At 32.4% G+C, this 20,084-nt stretch overlaps 2 protein-coding genes across 2 annotated transcripts; both read left to right on the top strand.

Moving 5' to 3' along the window:
* Positions 1-937: 937 nt before the first annotated feature.
* On the top strand, positions 938-8,903 carry LOC132176502 (agamous-like MADS-box protein AGL19). The gene is made up of 7 exons (XM_059588734.2): positions 938-1,631; positions 5,844-5,922; positions 7,397-7,458; positions 7,562-7,661; positions 7,904-7,945; positions 8,033-8,074; positions 8,472-8,903. The coding sequence occupies exons 1-7, from the start codon at positions 1,450-1,452 to the stop codon at positions 8,574-8,576; spliced, it is 612 nt and encodes a 203-aa protein (XP_059444717.1). The 5' UTR covers positions 938-1,449; the 3' UTR covers positions 8,577-8,903.
* A 7,986-nt stretch (positions 8,904-16,889) lies between these two features.
* LOC132175288 (protein STAY-GREEN homolog, chloroplastic) lies at positions 16,890-18,812 on the top strand. Its single transcript, XM_059587174.2, has 4 exons — positions 16,890-17,280; positions 17,379-17,552; positions 17,919-18,086; positions 18,166-18,812. Exons 1-4 carry the CDS (start codon positions 17,176-17,178, stop codon positions 18,505-18,507), a joined length of 789 nt encoding a protein of 262 aa, XP_059443157.2. The 5' UTR covers positions 16,890-17,175; the 3' UTR covers positions 18,508-18,812.
* Positions 18,813-20,084: the final 1,272 nt, after the last annotated feature.

Here is a 20,084-nt window from a genome sequence, read left to right as displayed (position 1 = left end):
TTTCTTGCTTTTAAACCAAGAACCTCACTCTCACTCTCAGCACCGCTAGTATCAGTCTTCCGGCCACCATCAAACCTTTACAACTAAATTATTAAAAAAAAAAATCCTTTACAAACTAACAAACCCATTTGCTGGTTTTTCAGAGGAAAAAAAATGTTAGAAATTCATGTAAATTTTATAGCGTGTTTTTTGGCACATTTAATTTGTTTGATAATACTTTTTTTTTTTTTTTAAAAAAAAAATCTTCCTAAGATAAAAACATCAACAACCAATAAAAAAAAAAAAATATATATATATATATATATATATATATATATAACACTCTAGCTACTACTTTTACATATATGTCATATATTAAAAAAATAATAATAATAAAAAAATAAAGTACATATAAAAACATTAAAGAAACTGTATTTTCGGCCAATCTTAGTCCGCTCCTCGTCATCACCAGTGACGCGACTATGAATATTACCCCAAGAAAGTAGAAAAGGAGAAAAGCAAATGCCCCGAAGCAAAACCACAGAAGGACCATAACAATGTCGAATAATATCTTCCATCACCGGCTGACTTGTCAATATATGGTTGGTCCAGATGTCGTTTCATTGTACGGATGCCCCAACAATCTCGTACGGACAAGCCATTCTTTTTCTTTTTACTCCACGAGGGAACATCCTACGGTGCCCAACCAGTGCTCCAAATTTCCCTGCAACTTTGGGTTCCAACCTGTCCAGGTGTAACTGGCAACCAAAAGGCGACAGGAATGTTCGACGTTTTTTCCCTCCACACCCACACGCCCTCTCTGCCGCCTGTGCAGTCACCGAGGAGAGAAGTTGTCGTTCTTGTTTGTCCACGTTGCGTGAAAACACGCGATGGCACCGAATTTCCATGCCTCTAAAATGAGGTTCCTTAATTGGATGGTCCAATTACGGGTTCATATGTTTTTGGCACTTATTCCTGTTTTTTCTTTTTCTGGGATGTGTCTATTTTTGCCCTTGTGGTTACCCAAAAAAGAAAGAGATTAGGTTCTTAGCCTTACTGGCTTTCTTTATTTATCTTCTAGGGTTCTTGTAGGCTTCTAGCTCAGAAAGAAAACAACAAAGGAGTGGTGAGATTAAATCAATCAATCAGTCACTCAATCAATCTTTCTGTTTCTTTTTATCCAAGCATTCTCGTGTAGGGTTTCTCAGATTTTCTCAGTCTATCTCTTATCTCCCTGAAATCTTCCACTAATTTGTTTCCTCTTTTTTGGTGGTTTCTCTGCTGATATTTCCTTAACCCTAAAATCCCTTTCTATTTTTAGAAACTGTATCTGGGTATTGCACAGCAGTTCATCAACTTTGGTTTTAGATCCAGATTTTATCCGGTTTCAGTGATCAGAAAAATCTACCGTTTTCTTTTCTGGGTTTTTCCTGGAATCGGCTTTCTGCTTCTCTGGAGGTGCAGCAAGAAATGGTGAGGGGAAAAACTCAGATTAAGCGCATAGAAAATGCAGCAAGCAGGCAAGTGGCTTTTTCCAAGCGAAGAAATGGGCTTCTTAAGAAGGCCTTTGAGTTATCAGTTCTTTGTGATGCAGAAGTTGCACTGATCGTTTTCTCTCCTAGAGGAAAGCTGTATGAGTTTGCCAGCTCCAGGTATGTTTTAGATCATTAATTCTTTGCTTTTTTCATTTCATCAATATTCAGTTGATAAATTCATGGATCTAGAAACTCATCTTGAGCATTTCTTTTTTCTCTTCAAATTTTCTGGTCAAATATACTCATCTTGACTACTATTGAACCTTCCTAAACTCTTTCTTTATGTTTAATTTTGAGTTATTTATAGAAACAAATAATAATGGTTTAATAACAACAATATAAGTTTGGCTGTATTCTGATTTCTCTGTATAATTAATCTTTTTTTTTTTTTTTTTTAATTATTATTCCTAATCAGACAATACCTAATTTTGTTCATGTGTTGATTTACCTGCTTGACCGATCATGGAGATTTTCCATTTTACTATTGCTCTATTCCCCCAATTTTTCATCTACTTATTTTCTTGGGCAAAGAGAGAGAGAGAGAGAGAGAGAGTTAAGGGCTGAGAATATATATTTTTGATTTGCATTTTTCATCCAAAATATATATATATAGCTTTGATCCTAGTCTATAAATGATGTAATTTGTTTATGCAAATGGTTCTTGATAACAGATGACTGACAAAATATATGGAATCTTTTTGATTATTATAGAGGTACTTCTGACTTCTGAGAAAAAATTTTCTGCTTCACGCTCTTACTGTACTGGTAATGTTCATTTTGTAAATAGTACGTCTGAAAAGTATTGGAGGCCTCTTTCTCCAACACTCTACCTATTGATTTAGGTTAACCTTGATGTTTGTGTTGTACTTGTTTCTTTTATTTTAACCACATAATTTAGTTAATATGGGTATATTAAATAATTAAATCAAGTGAACAAAAAGTTATGTAGATTCGTATCCTAATATTGCTATTAATTAATTATAATGGACCCATCTCTTTCTTTCAAGCCTTAAGACGTGTACAGAATATTTAAATGTATATGAGATTATGCATAGAGCTTAAACTGTTATGCTTCAGATCTCAAACTACTATAATTTTATGCTTCATCATTCATCAAATCACAGGCTTGATTTGAAAAAAGAAAAGATTTACCAAGGCATTTAATGGGAAATAGATAATACTACTCAGATTTGCTCATACACCTTTCTGAGGATCGGTTTTGGAGCTAGAAGTGTCTACAAGTATTCTGTTGTTTTTTTTATATTCATTTCATTCATGGTAATTTGGAAAGTTAAATGCATGCACCTACATTCTTGATTGAGACTTTGACTAAAGTGATCATTATAGAGATTTGTCACTTCTTGCTGAAAAGTCAATTTGATTTTTGTTTACATGTTCTCTCTCTTTTTGTTCCTTCTGGTTTAGTACTATGTCTCAGAGTACCTTGCTCGGTACATGCACCTTGTCTTTTTATTACACTTTATTTCTCTATAAATATTTCAAACAAGGTAATTTGATTGAAACAAAAAATGTAGTTGTATTGGGCATTACCAACAAAGGGCGTATCATTTATGGAGTCTGCTAAGAGTAGACTTTGTTGCTTTCTTTGCTTCTACTTCTCTCATTTATTTCGTTAGAGAGAGAATCATTTATGGAGTCTACCAAGAGTACATTAATATATATGTTTGGATACTAATCCAATTCAAAAGTTTAAGCTAATGGGTTTGAGTCCATTTATATATATTAAGCATGCAGCCTGTAGGAAGATATTATGGAGTTTTAGGAAAAAATAATAAAATCAATTAGTCAATTTAATCCTATGCTATATGTTGAATGCATAAAAATCTGCGTTTCCCTAATCTACACAAACATAATATTTAGAAGGTAGCAAAAATGCATTTCGAGCACATTGCAAGTCCATTCCTTCTAAGCAACCAAAAGCTTGAGGCTGTTTATTAAGATACCAGCAACATAAAACCCCTTTACAAGAAAATGCTTATTACAAACAGAGATTTCTACTACCAAAATTAAAGAAAAACCCAATGACCCAAGGGCACAACTAAATGTTTATTGAAAGGTTGTAGTAGTTTTCTTTTATAATGATGAAAATCCAGATGATGGCCATGTGACTTTGGACACGTTTGTTGCATGGGTTGTTAATTTGTCTAGCATTACTAACTTTTGTGTTCACTTTTAGGGGAAACTTTACAAAACTTTCATGAATTTTCACGCGTTTTGAAATTACCTCCCTAAAGTTCAAAAATTCTAAATTTAAGGAATCGAACTTTCAATTTTTTGCTGTCCCCCCTTCATTAGGATTTTTTGGTTAAATATTGTCAAAATTTCTAAAATACCTTTTTTATAATAAAATAATTGCAAAGATTTAGGCATAGGTATTTTTGCAAATTTTGTTAAATCCTGACCAATGCCTGAATCTTTGCAATTTTTTATTATAAAAAATATGAGTATTTCAAGAATTTTGACAAGATTTAACTGAAAATTCTAATGGAGGGATGACATTGCAAAAAATTGAAAGTTTGATACGCTAAAGTAAGATTTTTTTAACTTTGGGCGGTAATTGTAAAAGTGGTGAAAGTTCAGGATGGTTAAGTGAAGTTTTCCCTTTCTTTTTAATATCGGACCTACTTTTAATTGCTTATCAAAACATATGCAAAGATGGTGGAAAAGGAGAATCATATCAAATTGTAAATCAAATTAGTGTATATAATTTATCAAGTGTACTTTCATTAGGAAAATCATTGGGGTATTACATCTTTTACTAAAATTTTCTTACAAAATCACGTGCCAGTCGTCATTTTATGGGAATTAGTGTCATGTGGACTGCCGTGTAACAACTCCCATCTTAGAGGCAAATGTAGTAAGTGTCACGTATACTACCATGTCAATTTATAAATGTGCATGGTAAGTGTTAGGTGGCCGTACACATTTTACTTGCTTATGAAGTAAGTGCCACATGGATTGTCATGGCAACTTGTAAATGAATTGTAGTAAAAGCTGTAGTACTCCTAACAATGCTGATCTTATTAACAATAAGTGATTTATTTGAGATTTGCTTTTATATTGTTTTCTCCTATAAGTGAATGCATCTATTTATGAAAAATGTTATATACCATACTTTTATCCCACTTTACCGATGCGTAATCAGCTATTTTAAAAATCGAAAAGATATAAAGGGTGATTGACAGTACCACATCAACAAAGTGGGATAAAAGTATGGTGTATAGCATTGCTCTTTAATTATTTATAAAAAAAAATAAAAAAATAAAAGTAATTAATCTTCCCCATGGTGTGAACTTGCTAATCTTCATATTTAAATTTCATTTTACTTGAAACTAGATTAACTAAAATGTAAGTTTAAAATTTGCAATTCTTGATCAAAGTGGCCAGCTAGCTATCATCAGTTTCTAAATCTTAAATCACCATAAGATTTTCATCATGGTTAGAAACACTTTCACTAGCCAGCCAGTCAATCACAGCCCTCAATATCATGATATCGCTGGGTTTTCATCGTAGATCTGTCACTCTTACTTAATTAGGAGCAAATAGGCTGCATGCCTCCATCATGCAAGTATCGGAGCACTAAGTTTGACTAATCATTATTTATCTCAAAAGTATAAATTAAGAGGAAAAGGCTAAGTTTGTTTAACTATTATTTATCTCAAAAGTATAAATTAAGACGAAAATGTTAATTTAATATATAAGTTAATTAATATTTTAACTTTTCATTTCACATGTGAGTTCAAACTCCCCAAATGAAACTCAACACGTAAAAATATTTAATTAAAATTGAAAGTAAATAATGGAAACAATGTTCGAACTCAACGCTTAACAAAGTTTTGGAAATATTCAGAATAAACCTTTTAGCCTTAACAAGAAAGTTTTGAAAAGCATTATTCAAAGCTTTTTTGCTTTTTGTTTGGATGAATAACCACTAGAATAATTGACCTATCATAAAATGCTTACATGTAGTAATAATTTAAGAAATGATTGTGATAGTAGTTTGAAAGTAAAGTACTGTTTTAGAACAAAGATTTACTCGATTTTCATAAAATAATACTTCATGCTTATTTACATGTTACTTGAAATTCAGAATGCAATTTCCTTCATTCTACAGCCAAATTTGGTGCTATGTTAATAAAAAAGAGAGGTCTGCACCTTTGGAATGAGTTTCTATTTTATTCTTAAAGCTTTTGCTTTTGATAATTTTAACCCCAAAACTCGATGTGAACCATTTATATATATATATATATACTGTGTGTGTGTGTACTAATGAAAGTTGTTTTGATCGGGAAATGCTCCATTCTTCAGTATAAGCAAGACGATAGAACGCTATCAGAAGAGAGCCAAGGATCTGGGGCTCGGCAGCAAATCTCAAGAAACCACCCAGGTTTGCCCTCCATTTGCATTTGCTAGATCGAGGAGATAATTAACCTTTAGCTTGCAACACAAAAGTATAAATCTCTTTAATTCTTCAGAAAAAGGGCATTATAATACTTTAAAGATCTCTTCTAAATTGCTGGAGTACTTGTAGCTAGCCTTTGTCATCATGGCAAATTCTTCATAAATTTCTGTAGCACACTTCATATCCCCTCACACATTCAAGTGTTTGCATAATGCCACCATAACCAAGCTGTTTAAAGTAGTTTATGGGTTTACCCCTTCATTCCAATATCCAAATTTGCCTTGGTTTTTTCCATGAGAATTTGGGGGCAGAATTAAAGTAGATGATATATTAATGTTTTAATTTGTTTAATGTTTTTGGCACTCTATTATACGTGGATGATATGAGTGGTTGCAAATTGCAATTAAAGAACCTTCATATCATCCACATAAAAGAGTGCCGAAAACCTTCATATAAGTGATGTCTAATTAACTTTAAATTCAAATATGCCAAAATAGAGAGAAAACAAAATGTTAAAAAAAAAAAAAAAAGAAATCACATCAATTATATGTGATAATTGTACGTGATTTTCTTCCAGTGAATAAAATATCTGTACTAAACTTTTCAACAATTTCTTTCTCAATGCACACAACCAAATAATCTGCAAGGAGATCAACATCTAGTTTATTTCTAAGTCTTATCTTCACAATGTCCATAGCTCTCTTAGAAATTGCAAAAGAAACCGAAAGGTCAAATTACACTAATTATTCTATCAATCAGATAATAAACTTTTAATTCTCTAGTTTCCAACACTGCTCCACTTCTAAAAAAACTATAGATAGTTTTGTACATATATGGATCATGAGGTGCGCCATGCTAATGGTTTTATACAAGAGTATTGCTAGGGTATTACAACTTTATTATAAGTCTTTTACAAATTGACGTGATAATTCACTTAGCACTTACCACGTTAGTTACTAAACAATTAAATTTGACTGTCAAATTTGGCTGCTTAATTTTTTGACCCATGTTATGTCATATGGCACTCATGTGGATCGCTACGTGTTTATAAATAGATTGTAGTAAGAGTTGTTGTATCTTGAGCATTTTCCTTTACAATATTGAAAAATTAATTGAAATTCTTCCTATTCAGAGAATCTTGAGCATATAATACCGTATGCATTTTTTAATTGACCCATGGTTTTGCCATTGACATGGAAGTGCAAATGATGGTGTACAATTGAAAAACGCCTGTGATGGCTATCCAAGAAATATAGGCTTTGTTTGTTTAAATAATTCTCCTTCTTGATTTTTTTTTTTTTTTTTTTTTAAATATAATAAAAACATTTATAAATAACTCAAAACATATTGACAAACGGAGCCATAATCTTTGCAGATAATGGTGTTAAAGAAACTGTATAATTATATGATGATGCTAGGAAAAATGATATTCAGTTCTGGTTATTGGTTTTGCATGCAGCATCCGAAGGACGACGCTTTAAGCTTGGCAAAGAAAATCGAGCTTCTTGATGCATCTAAACGGTTTGTGAAAATCAGCATTAAGGGCCTTAATTAATTTATAGCTTATTTTGTTGATCACAATTACGAAGATCTGTTTGTACTTGGAAACTTGAATATATTGCAGAAAACTCTTGGGAGATGGTCTGGAATTATGCTCAATTGATGAGCTTCAACAGGTAGAGAACCAGTTGGAGCGAGGCCTTATTAAAATTAGGGAAAGAAAGGTAAATATTATATCCATCTTCAAATATATTATGAATAACTTTTGATTAGCAAAGTTTTCATTCAAATTGAGTTGCAGAAAATTCTTAGTTTAATAGATCGGATTAAAAGAATTTTCTCCAACCCAAAATCAAATTATAGTTCTGCCCCCGCCCCCGCCCGGCATGTTTGATGACATTTTTATGATATTGTTAAATCTTACTCCTCTACGTATTGCTAAGCAAATCTTTGCGTGCATGCTCAGAATCAATTATTCAGGGAGCACATTGAGCAGCTAAGGAAGCAGGTAAAGATGTAATATTAGTAATCTATGTTTTGTACTCCACAATTAAGTTGATTATTGTTGTTGACATTTTCTGTTGGCTTTATTCAGGAGAGATGCCTGCTGGAAGAAAATATTAAGTTACGTGGGAAGGTAACCTCTTTCACCCTACTTTCCCTTTTAACTTCAATTTCATTGACGGAAAATCTACAGCTTTTACTACAAAGTTATTTACAGACTAATTAGATAATTTATAATTCTGAGACAGTATTAATACATAAGGATTGGGTTATCCTAATAACAAAAACTAGTTGAAATAGTGTAATATCAAGTCTAAAAAATGTACGCGCATGGTACGTGATTGAGATTCCGTCTATTTTAACGATCTGGGCTAATAGATGACGTGGTAGTTGAAGAGGGTTGAGTGTGATAGGTGACAGTTTGTAGGAACAATGTGTAAATAAGTGGTAATTGAAGGAGATTATTAAGTGTAATTAACCCAAGAATTTTGTATGAGTTGTAATAAATATTGTAAAATTGATATGTGCAGTGTGGCATGCCACTACCACTCCCTTCAAGTGAACAGCAAGAAGTGCTTCATGGAGGAAGTGTGGAGGTGGAAACAGAATTGTTCATAGGGCCACCCAAAAGATGAAGTTGATTGGGTTGTAAATCTAGTTTACCTTTGAAAGTTGAAACCTACACCAATTAGAGACTTCAATACAATAGTCATGAATGAATTGAAGCCTAATAAATTGTGTGGAATCTAAGTGCTCTGAGAAAAAGGAACTTGGGCCATATATATATATATATATATATATGAATATTGACATGTTGTTGCTTGTCTTGCCAAACTACTAGTGTAGAAGAGCAGAAGGAGGGAATGCTTTTTGTTTAAGTAATCTTTTTCTCCGTTACTTTCTGGTTGAACTAGTGCGTATGTCTAATGTCTATGTAATTTTATGGACATTATATTTGTTAACCTACTTTGTTTTCTGTATTCTTTTTGTTAATAGTAATGCTATAGACTATACTCTCATCACACTCCCATTTTATTGGGTTGATGTAGTAATAATGTAATATCTATCAGTCCTTAGATTTTTTATTTTATTTTATATTTTTTTAACAATGATTGATCTACGGGTTGATGGACATTACCACATCAGCCCCCAATGGGATAGTATATATCATTCTTTTTGTATAGTAATGCTACATACTACACAAACATCCTACAAATATTCTACAAATGGGATGTGACAGAGACTAGTAGCTTTTGGAATTTTTTTTTTTGTTAGCAACATCAACTTTGAAGGATGTTCGTGTAGTATATAACATTACTTATTATTATTATTATTAGTTTGAAGTTCTCTCTTCTCAAATACGTTAATAAATAACTTTTTTTTTAAAAAAGCCTTAATTTGTATTCCTACTTTGTTGTATGAACATTTTGACAAAACATGAATACCTCTTTCAGTAACTTAAAAAAAACCTGTTTCAATAAAAAATTATGTAGTATTACATCACAAATGCATACTATTTTCTTGCAGCGTGTGAGTTTCTTTAAGGAACTAAGGATGGTGTTAAGTATGCAAGACAGCAGGAGAAGCTTTTGATGGTCCATGCTCTAGGAGGATAGTGTCTATAGAATATAACTAGTCGCTTTTAATCATTATACTAATCATGATTCATGAACAATCAAATTAATCCTATGCACTACATTCTTCCATTCCCTAAAATCACCATAAAGGTTATTAGAGTTTAGCCTTCGTATTTTGGATTTCTTTTCTTGTTTTCGGTTCTAATTGATACCAATATATATATATATTAAACAAAGGTTATTTTTATTTTTTCTAAAGTTTATGATATTGGCAACCCATATAAATTTATTTAAGCAAAATCCTGTGATAAAAAAAAAAAAACCATGCAGTCTCTACTCTTTTTTAAATAAGGAAAAATTAAATTTAGTCTTTTAAGATTTCATGAAATTTCAATTTAGTTTCTATGTTTTTAAATTCCGACAATTAGGTTCTTGATTTTTCTCGGGTTTCAAATAGGTTATTCCATTAATCTATCATCCAATCAATTAACAATATATTACGTCAAACCAATCAATTAATGTTACGTGATTCTCCTTTAATACACGACATTCGTCGAAACAAGACATAAGTCATTTAGATGCTTAGGCCAGTCAAAATCATTGAAAAATATCTTTAGAAAGATGCATATTTTTCTTCTTGTTGTTGGTAGTAGCACGATGACCTAAAAGTTAGGCAACTTGGAGGAACCTTGATTTTTCTTTTCAAATTTCAGGACGACAAGGAAGTGTGTTAGAGTGGAAATACTGAATAAACTACAAAAACGTCTCTATTGAATCACTCCAATTGATGCAAGAAAAGTTTTTTTTCTTCACATAATACAAGAAAGAAATGATATTCGAATTTTTTTGTGAGTCTTAAAGTTGTTTGATAATAATTTCATAAGATGTTGACCTGTTTTTTTTTTGTTTTTTTTTTTTGGAAAAATATAAAAAAGCCCCCCCAAATTACCAGCCGTTTTCGATTTAGCCCCCTAATGTTTCAAAAGTGATAAAGTAGCTCCCCAAACTATCAAACTATTGCATTTTGGCCATTCCGTTAATCAAAACCGTCAATTTGGACGGAAACTGCAAAATGATGTCGTTTTGTTATGAGTAAGTTACTACAACGCCCTTTTATGAAAAAAAAAAAATTTGGAAAAAATATAAAAAAACCTTCCAAACTACCAGCCGTTTTCATTTCAGCCCTCTAATGTTCAGAAAGTGATAAAGTAACCCCCAACAAAATGACGTCGGTTTGAATTTTCGTCCAAATTGACGGTTTTGACTAACGGAGTGGCCAAAATGTAATAGTTTGGTAGTTTGGGAGGCTAGTTTATCACTTTTGAAACATTAGGAGGCTAAATCGAAAACGGCTGGTAGTTTATGGAGCTTTTTTATATTTTTCCTTTTTTTTTTTTTTTAAGAGAAATGAATTAAAAAGGGGGGGGGGGGGGGGGGGCGCAGAAATTGTCGGCAAAAGGGAGTTATTATTAGTAATTTTATTTTCATCAATAAGGGAGTATTTACGAGTAACCAACGTTTTGATTCTCTGAGTCTATCTCATAAAATACGTGAAAAACCGTGTAAAAAAAAAAAAAAAAAATTACAACGATAAATATATATATATATATACAAACTGCATTTGGGTTTTTGAAGAGACCTCGTGAGTTAAGGTCCATGAAGAAACAGAGAGGAAATGAGCGAGACATCTTAAAAAAATTAGCAAAAATATATGTTATACTAATGAAAAATTATAAGATTTATTAAATTACTTTAATATATATATATATATGAACCATATGAAGGAAAGTTGTGTGCGCGATGATAATACGGCCTTGTTTGGTAAAAGGGTTGGAGTTGGCTTAGATACTATTCATCACCATTTCTAAAAAAAATCAACATCAAAATATTCTAACTTTTTCACTTTTTATATCAAATCATTCACTTTTTATTATTATTCAAATAAAAAAATCACTACAAAACAAAATTTTTTCACTTTTTTATACCACTTTTTCATTTTTTTTTATAGCAAACATTATTATTTTTTTTTTCACATCAATCTACGTCAACTACAGTGTCTAGACTAACCCATTTACCAAACACCACCTTCAAGTCTCTCGTAACAGCGTAAATCCTATTGAGAATGGGCCCGATAAATAATATGAAGGAAAGTTATGAATATGTATAAGATTTTCTCTAACATAATTTTTGTATTATTATGTGTATTATAAACATTTTCACTAACTATTATGTGAGAGCATCTCCACCGGCTCTTTCAAAATGGCCATATAGTTATATTTAGCATTTTCCCTTAAAGTTTTCATCCATTTTACTACAGTAGACTTTCATAGCATCTTGTAAAGATTTTTTATTATTTTCTCTGATTTTTTCTCTCCTCTCTCCCTCTCATCCCTCTCGCCCTTCACTGAACATCCACCATCTCTTGAAGCCACCAAGCCGTCCGTTGCCCACCCACCGCCACCGAGGGCACGAGCACCTCCACCACCAAACTGACTCCGCCGCTGCACCTTCTCCATCTCCACCACCAAACTAGATCGTCTACATCAACATTTACCGTAGAAAAATACGCAAAACCCACATACCCAATTCAATTCCTTCACTCAAAACATACGCCCAAAATCAACAAACCCGATCGAAGAGCCATCCCCAGCTTTATCTTGCTCTTCTCCAACACCATACAAGAGGACCCTTTTGACCCAAACCCACTTCCTCTGTTCAGATAGAAGGCCGTGAGTGAGAGTGAGAGAGAGAAAAGGCCAAGCTATACATGAATTTGGTTCCAAGCTCTGGTTCTATTCTAGAGAGAGAATATGGGTGCCTCCGTGAAGGAGAAAGGTGAGAAAATAAAATAAAAAAATATTATTTAAAGGGAATATCAAATACTTATACGTTTAGTTAAATTTGTTATAACTAGTTTGTAACTTAAATATGTTAATACTTATACACTATAATTTATACTATTTATACTCAAACACATATATGACCAAGCTAACAAGTTAAATCGAACTTATTTAAGCTATGTTTCGTTTAATAATCTTGCATAATTTGTATTTATGATCAAATTCTTTATTAAAGAAACAGAGACTGAATTGAGTTTATCCGAGCGAACTCAATCCTATTCACGAGGCTCGTGTTTTTAATTAACAACCCTAGTCTTGGTTTTTTTTTTTTTTTTTTTTTTTTTTTTTTTTTTAAAAAAAAAACTATTCTGTTTTGTTTTTCTGCCAGTCTCTCTGTCTCTCTTTTTTTTTGTTTGGTCTTTACTGTTTTCTATTTTGTTTTTCCTTATTAATTATTGGTCTTACTCCAATTTGTGATCCCTATAAGCTACTCGAGAGCGACAACTCTCTTGGAAGTAGATCACACACTACATGTGATGAATAGAAATATTTAGATATTAGATGGGGATTTATATTCTCTATAATTTTCTTTAAATTGAGATTTTTAAATTCATAAATCTCATCTATTCATCTCATCTACGCGTTTAAAATAAGCCAGAGATATGCTAGAATCTAATTAAAACTTCATATTTTACCTATAAAAGTTCATGTGGCAAGATGGATCTGGATCCACTGAAATTCTTAGTGAAATTCTAGCTTCTGAAATTTTAGATCTAGGCCCTTCACTTTTCATCCAAGGGTTATTGTTTTGCCACGTGTTCCATTACTAATAAAATAATTGCCACATCATCTTCTTTTTGTTATGTCTTTTTCCCTCCACAAAAAAAGAAAATGATGTGACATCTTGCCATGTAAACTTTTATGGGCAAAATGTGAAGTTTTTATTAGATTTTATCATTTCTCAATAAGCCATGTTTCAGCATTTAATGAGAAAACATGGCTTATTAAATTATCTGAGGGTAGCTTTCTCATTAAATTTTCTTATTAAATGTTGAAACATAACTTATTTTAAACGCTTAGATGAGATGAACAGATGGGATTTATGAATTTGAGAATTTCAAATTTAAAAGAAATTCTAGGGAATCTCAATCCATATGATCGTATCGTATTTTTCACAATAATTACATGTTTCTCGAATTATTTTGGTCCAATCATCAATGTTAAATGTGGTGTCGGTTCAATTCAAAAAAATAAAAATAAAAATAAGGTGTCGATTCGGATTTTTTTTGTTTTTTTGTTTTTTGTTTTAATGAGGAACCATACTAGGGACTAAGGGTGTCAATCCGGTTCAGTTTTCCGGTTTTTTACATATACTTAATTACCTAAAGTATATGTGTGTATATATATATAATTTTTTTAATATATATATATATATATATATATATATATATATATATTAAATTAATATGTGAACCGGGTTACTCGATTTTTAAATGAGATGGTAAAGGCCCGAGCCAAGAGTGGAAATACCGAAAACTACAAAATCGTCTCTATTGAATCACACCAATTGATGCAAGAAAAGGTTTTTTTTTTTCCTCATAATACAAGAAAGAAATGATATTTGAATTTTTCTTTCGAGTCTTAAACTTTTTTGATAATAATTTGATAAGATGTTGGCTTTTTTTTTTTTTTTTTTTTTTTTTTTTTTTTTATGTTAAAAAAAAAAAAAAGAAAAAAAAAGAGAAGAAGTTATTAGTAATTTAATCTTCATCATTAAGAGAGTATTTACGAGTAACCAATGTTTTGATTCTCTCAGACTCAGAGTCTATTTGGATGTGCGTTTAACACTAAAAAAATATGTTTGAAGAAAAAGTATCCGTTTGGTAAGAGAAATTGAAAGCGCTTTTAAGGGTAAAAAAAGAGAGGCAAAAATGCACTTTTAGCACTTTTTGACTTGAAAGCTTTATTTCTCAAACATAATCCCAGAGATACTCTCGGTCTATCTCATAAAATATGTAAAAAACCGTGTAAAAAAAAATTAAAACGATATATATTTATATGTACAAACTGCACTGGGTTTTTGAAGATTTCAATTCACAAGCAATGAATACTCTAAACGAGGTAATTAATCATTTGTCGCGGAGATCTTGTGACATGATGATCAAGTCGCATCGCAGAGGTCCAATGACTAGAATAACCTTTTCCATATATATGCCACAAGTTTCTCTAGGGGTTAAAATAAACCATATGAAAAAAAATAATAAAAAAAAAAAATTATGATTATGTATATTATGTATATGATTTCCATTGACATAATTTTTGTATTAACTATTATGTGAATGGTCACCAGAATTATGCTTACTCTGTTTCAAATACTTAAACATGTAGTTAACTTTATTATACTAGTTAGTAACATGGTACACTAATACTTACACACTATGATCTTATATTGGCACAGAATATTACTATCTATACTTATTACTTACACACGAGCTAACGAGTTAAATTAAACTCATGATTTGAGCCATGTTTACGGTCATTAAATTGTTTAATAATCAAATATAACTTTATGTTTACGATCAAATTATGTATTAAACATATTGAAACCAAATCAAGTGAGCCCAAACTTGTTCGCGAGTGAGTGTTTTTATTTAACAACCCTTGGGTCATATCTTTTTGTTTTTTTTTTTTTGCTTTTCTGCTTCCTCTCCTATAAGCTACTCGAGAGCGACAACTCCCTTCGAAGTAGATCACAAAATAAACGTGATGGATAGAAATATTTAAATATATGATTGTATCGTATTTTTCACAATAATTGCACGTTTCTCTACTTATTTTGGTCCAGCCATTGATGTTAAATAAGGTGTCGGTTCTGATTTTTTTTTTTTTTTTTTTTTTTTTTTTTTTTTTAATTTTTGAATGAGGAACCTTACCAGGGACCCCAATCTTGTCTTTTTTTTTTTTTTTTTTTTTGCAGATACTATAGGTATCAAATCCTTCATCAAGTATCAAACCATAAAAAAAAAAAAAAAATCTTTCATCAAGTACAATGTCACTGACCAGTGATAATTAATATGTTTGTTAGTGTTTTTGGATTAGTTTTTTTTTTTTTGTTTTTGGTTAAAAAATGTAAGTGTTTGATGATGGAATTTAATGGGATATAATGTTTATTTTTTGGAAAAATTTCTGAAAGTCTTTTAAACTTTCACGCGTTTTAAGGAGACTTCTCAAAATTCAAAAACTCTCAATTTCACTATTCGAACTTCTAATTTGATGCAATCTACCCATTCTGTTAGGTTTTAGTGCTAAACATATGTTAAAATGGATAAAATGACATTTATATTCCTAACATTTTTATAAAATTATATATCTACCCTTAATTCCACATTAAAAAAAAATAGCATTTATGTATTTTTCATAGCCTCTATTAAGATTTAACGTCAAATCCTAATAGAGGGAGTATATTACATCAAATTAAAAGTTTAAGTGTATAAAATTAAGAGTTTTAAATTTTAAAAGATCTTTTCAAAAGGCGTAAAAATTCAAAAGATCTATGTGAAGTTAACCCTCTTTTTTTTTTTTTTTTTATTTATTTTTATTTATTTTTTAATAGAAAAAATAGACGTACAGATATTTTAGTTATAAAAAAGTAAGATGGTTTTGTTTTTGTTTTGGTAGTAAACCTCTCATAGCACGCCCGCGTTGTGTTTATGTCAATTGAAGTGGACTGGTTAGTTGGTAGAATTTTAATGCCTCATGCTGACGTCTTCACCACTAAGTCAACCTCTGCGGGTTAACCTAACCATTAGTTGTCAATCAAATTTGTTGCAAGCAAACTAAGGGCCAGTTTGGCAACCCATTTTGAGTTTCCTCTTTTTTAAGGTCTGCTTCTCTCTAGAACTTGTTCTGAAGTAATGCATGCATTTATTTTATGTCATATGCTGTAGAGGTGTTTTTGTTTGTTAAGCAATAAGCTGTGTAAGTGCGGATTGTATAAGAAAACGGATTATTCAGCTTTGTACCAAACGGGTAGTTTGGTACGATACCTTTAATTGAATTATCCTTCTGCACATAATAGAGAAAAGAGATGGCGTGTAAGGCAAGAGAGTCGTTGAAAGTGGTCTGACCACTCCAAATCATTCATTAGGAGTAATCAATCTCATTTCGTGGCTAAACGGGTGGTTCGAATATTCCCAATAACCACCAGCTCTTATGAGTTGTAACTTGCAAGCCATGCCTTTCAGGGGCAGAACCACTCTGGCTTGGAGGGGTCCCCAGCCTCACACTTTTTAGCATAGTAGTAAAAATAATCATTGAATCTAAATTTTAATGATGAATCAAAATTTTACTGACACGTTAGAAAGTGATCGTGAGAGTGAAATTTATATATATTTTTTTCATTCTTGAAATTATTGCACGTACGATTACGAATTTGAGTAAGACATAGCAGAACGGTGCATGTGGGAAACAAACCTACGTGGAAGCTGCAAATGTCCCCCACGAGTCAATTAAGGGTAGGAAATCTATAAACCGAAGCAACCGCAATTTAAGGGAGAGGGTGGCAAGACACTCACGCATGAACTTCCTCCAGAAGCCCCCAAAAGCTGCAAAGTTTTCAACCACGCTGAGCTAACAAGCAAAGCAAAAGCCCAAAGCAAAAGCAAAAGCAAAAGCATACGCACGGATTTCATTTTCAGAGTCCTACTTTTAAGGGATTGTGAAAATTATATCACGCAGTTTCCATATCTGGGTGCCCGCAAAGATTGGAGCTACAGGGAACGAGTCCAAGCAGGTCTCTTAATAGTTAATAGAGATACATGGGAACTTTGGCTGCTGCTCCTGTGCTCCCATCAAAGCTAAAACAGTCTTCACTCTTTCTGTACAGAAAAGGACTCAAGAGGAAGAACTTGGCTATTGTTCCTGTAAGAATCTTTTTTTTTTTTTTTTTTTTTTTTTTAATTTTTTTTTTTTTTTATTACCAGGACATAAAAAGGGGTTTCTATTTGTTTGATTGGATCAGGTCGCAAGGTTGTTTGGGCCTTCTATATTTGAATCTTCAAAGCTGAAGGTACTGTTTTTGGGAGTGGATGAAGAGAAGCATCCTGGGAAGCTTCATAGGGCTTATACCCTTACACATAGTGATATTACTTCTAAGATCACTCTTGCCATCTCTCAGAAAATAAACAACACTCAGGTAATCCTGATCTCTGAGACCCATGTGCTAAAAATTGATCTTTTAATCCTTTTTTGAGTATCAATAGGAAAGGGGAACCATATGTGTTAGATTACTTATTTAGCAAGGAGAAGAGGTGCCTGTTTACACCAAAAACATGCTATTTAAGGAAAGGTAGATGTGGATCTGTTCCTATTCCTAACTAGAAAAGGCAAAGTGAAAAAAAAACATAAAATTTTGGGGGAAAAAACAAAAACAGAGGGGAAGCAGGGGATTACAGAGGATTACTAGAAATATAAGATTGCTGCTAGTATGTTCTTTTATATGCTTTTATCATGTATGTTTTGAGAAGCTGAAAGAGGGAAATTTTTTGAATTTTAATTTCAGTTGCAAGGGTGGTACAACAGATTACAAAGAGATGAAGTGGTGGCAGAGTGGAAGAAAGTGCAGGGAAAGATGTCCCTCCATGTTCACTGTCATATAAGTGGGGGCCATTTTCTTTTGGATTTGTTTGCTAGGCTTAGATACTTCATCTTCTGCAAAGAACTCCCTGTGGTAAACTTCTTATATATTAACATCTTAAATGATTCCCTAATTATAAGTAAGATTTTTGATGGGGGATTTGCATGAACAGGTATTGAAGGCCTTTGTTCATGGAGATGTCAATTTGTTCAACAACTACCCTGAACTGCAGGAGGCTCTGGTTTGGGTTTACTTCCACTCAAACATTCCGGAATTCAACAAGGCGGAATGCTGGGGCCCAGTCAAGGAGGCTGCAGCGCCAACCAGTGGGGGTGGGGGTGGGGGTGTGGGTGGGGTCCAAGTGGACAAAATGCCTGAGCCCTGCCAAGAAGACTGCAGCTGTTGCTTCCCACCATTGAGCTTGATCCAATGGCCAGCAAAGCTTCCCCATGAGAATGAAGAAAGTTTTGGGGCCCAGCAGCAGCAGCAGAGCTTTCAGCAACATACTCGATGACGTGTCTCCTTGCCATTCATTAAGCTTTGTTTTATAGCGTATTAGCGTATGAAAAATGTGTGCTCATTGTAAATACAAGCCTTCTCCTTTAGAACCCCAGCAGTTCATAATAATTAATATTATGGTTGGGGTTGGTCCTCGAAGTTTCCTTTTTTGGACGCAACCTTTGTGCTTTGTCGGCATTGATAAAATGCTATCTGTCCCATTGAGGGCTGTAATTGTATGGTTGTGTTCTTTACATTGTTAGACCTATAATTGTATTATAAATCTCTTACAATTGATTGAAGACTGCTACAATTTCTTGACATGTGTTGTCGCGTGATTGAAGACTATTACAATTTGTTTTCTATTTTAAGTGGCCAATATTGCTTCAGTCACATGTTGTCACGTGTTAATAAATTTGTAAGAACATTTGCTTAAATAATAATCAATAGGATAATAATAATCAAGAATATAAAATTCTTAGTAAAATAGGATATAAGTGATATAGATATATTTGCTTAAAATATACAATAGCACCTTACATGCTAGTTCACAAATTTAGGCTATACACAAGCTTCTTACAAGGATCATGGCTAGGTTGTAATACCAATTACAAAAAGAAAATGACTTGAAGCAAAAGAAAACTCAAATGACGATCCTTATAAAACACTCCAACCATATCACATTTAATAAATCTCTTGATGCTCCGCTACAAGATTTTGTTGCTATTTTATAATAAAGCAGAGGATAAACTGACAAACAATGAAGCGTCTTTATTTTTTGTAAAGAAAGGTTCTTAACTTAACTTTTGAATAAAACAACGTTTATTATTGTTGTAGCTAGCCTACAGAATCTCTGCTTTTTACAAAAAGATTCACCATGCTTTTCACATGCTTTTATCTCATGCTTCAATATGGTTGATAAGGGTGATATACTCTATGTCGTTTAGTGAGTCGAAACATCACACTTGATGGACCAATGATAACAAAATCCCTCTATTATTCTATGGATGAATGATGATAACAAATCCCTCGGTTATTCTATCGACTAGAAGACATAATGGTCTCAAAATTGACCTTCCTCATTAATCATGAAAAATGGTATATTCAATCACCAACCAAGTGATTTTTCCAGTTTTTCAAGCTCTAATAGAATGATAATGTCAATTTCTTTCTTTGATTAAGATTTTTCATGTTTTTTCAAGCTCTAACAGCATACCGATGGTGTCAATTTCCTTCTTTGATTAAGACATTCCTCGCTTATCAAGTAAAGAATCTGAAATGGGAAAAATATTTCACCTTTCTCAAGAACAAGTTCAGCAAGATGGAGTGTAGGAAAAAAATTCTTCCAACCTTATCAGATTTGGTAATCTTCCTTTGTTTTCTTACCAAATAAATAAATAACTTTCTTGGACATTGCTCTGTGGAGGACCATATTGGATATATTGTAGTTAAGAAACCTGAGAGTTTACACTGTCAGAAGTGTCTAAACAACATGGAGCCCTGTGATGAGTAGATAACAAGCTATTTTTTCCCCTTTGACTTGAGTGAACCAACATGGTTACCACCCAGATTTTGATGAAAAAAAAAACAGGC

Source organism: Corylus avellana, chromosome 3 (assembly GCF_965113065.1).
Source record: "Corylus avellana chromosome 3, dhCorAvel1.hap1.2, whole genome shotgun sequence".
Taxonomy (NCBI): Eukaryota; Viridiplantae; Streptophyta; class Magnoliopsida; order Fagales; family Betulaceae; genus Corylus; species Corylus avellana.
Note: the sequence above shows the minus strand (reverse complement) of the source record. Positions and strands in the feature narration are given on the sequence as shown.

Coding starts and splice junctions, on each gene's coding strand:
- LOC132175288 (XM_059587174.2), top strand. CDS start 17,176: ATGGGAACTTTGGCTGCTGCTCCTGTGCTCCCATCAAAGCTAAAACAG. Junction 17,281..17,378: donor AGAACTTGGCTATTGTTCCT/GTAAGAATCTTT, acceptor TGATTGGATCAG/GTCGCAAGGTTGTTTGGGCC. Junction 17,553..17,918: donor AGAAAATAAACAACACTCAG/GTAATCCTGATC, acceptor TTTTAATTTCAG/TTGCAAGGGTGGTACAACAG.
- LOC132176502 (XM_059588734.2), top strand. CDS start 1,450: ATGGTGAGGGGAAAAACTCAGATTAAGCGCATAGAAAATGCAGCAAGC. Junction 7,946..8,032: donor TTGAGCAGCTAAGGAAGCAG/GTAAAGATGTAA, acceptor GGCTTTATTCAG/GAGAGATGCCTGCTGGAAGA. Junction 8,075..8,471: donor ATATTAAGTTACGTGGGAAG/GTAACCTCTTTC, acceptor TGATATGTGCAG/TGTGGCATGCCACTACCACT.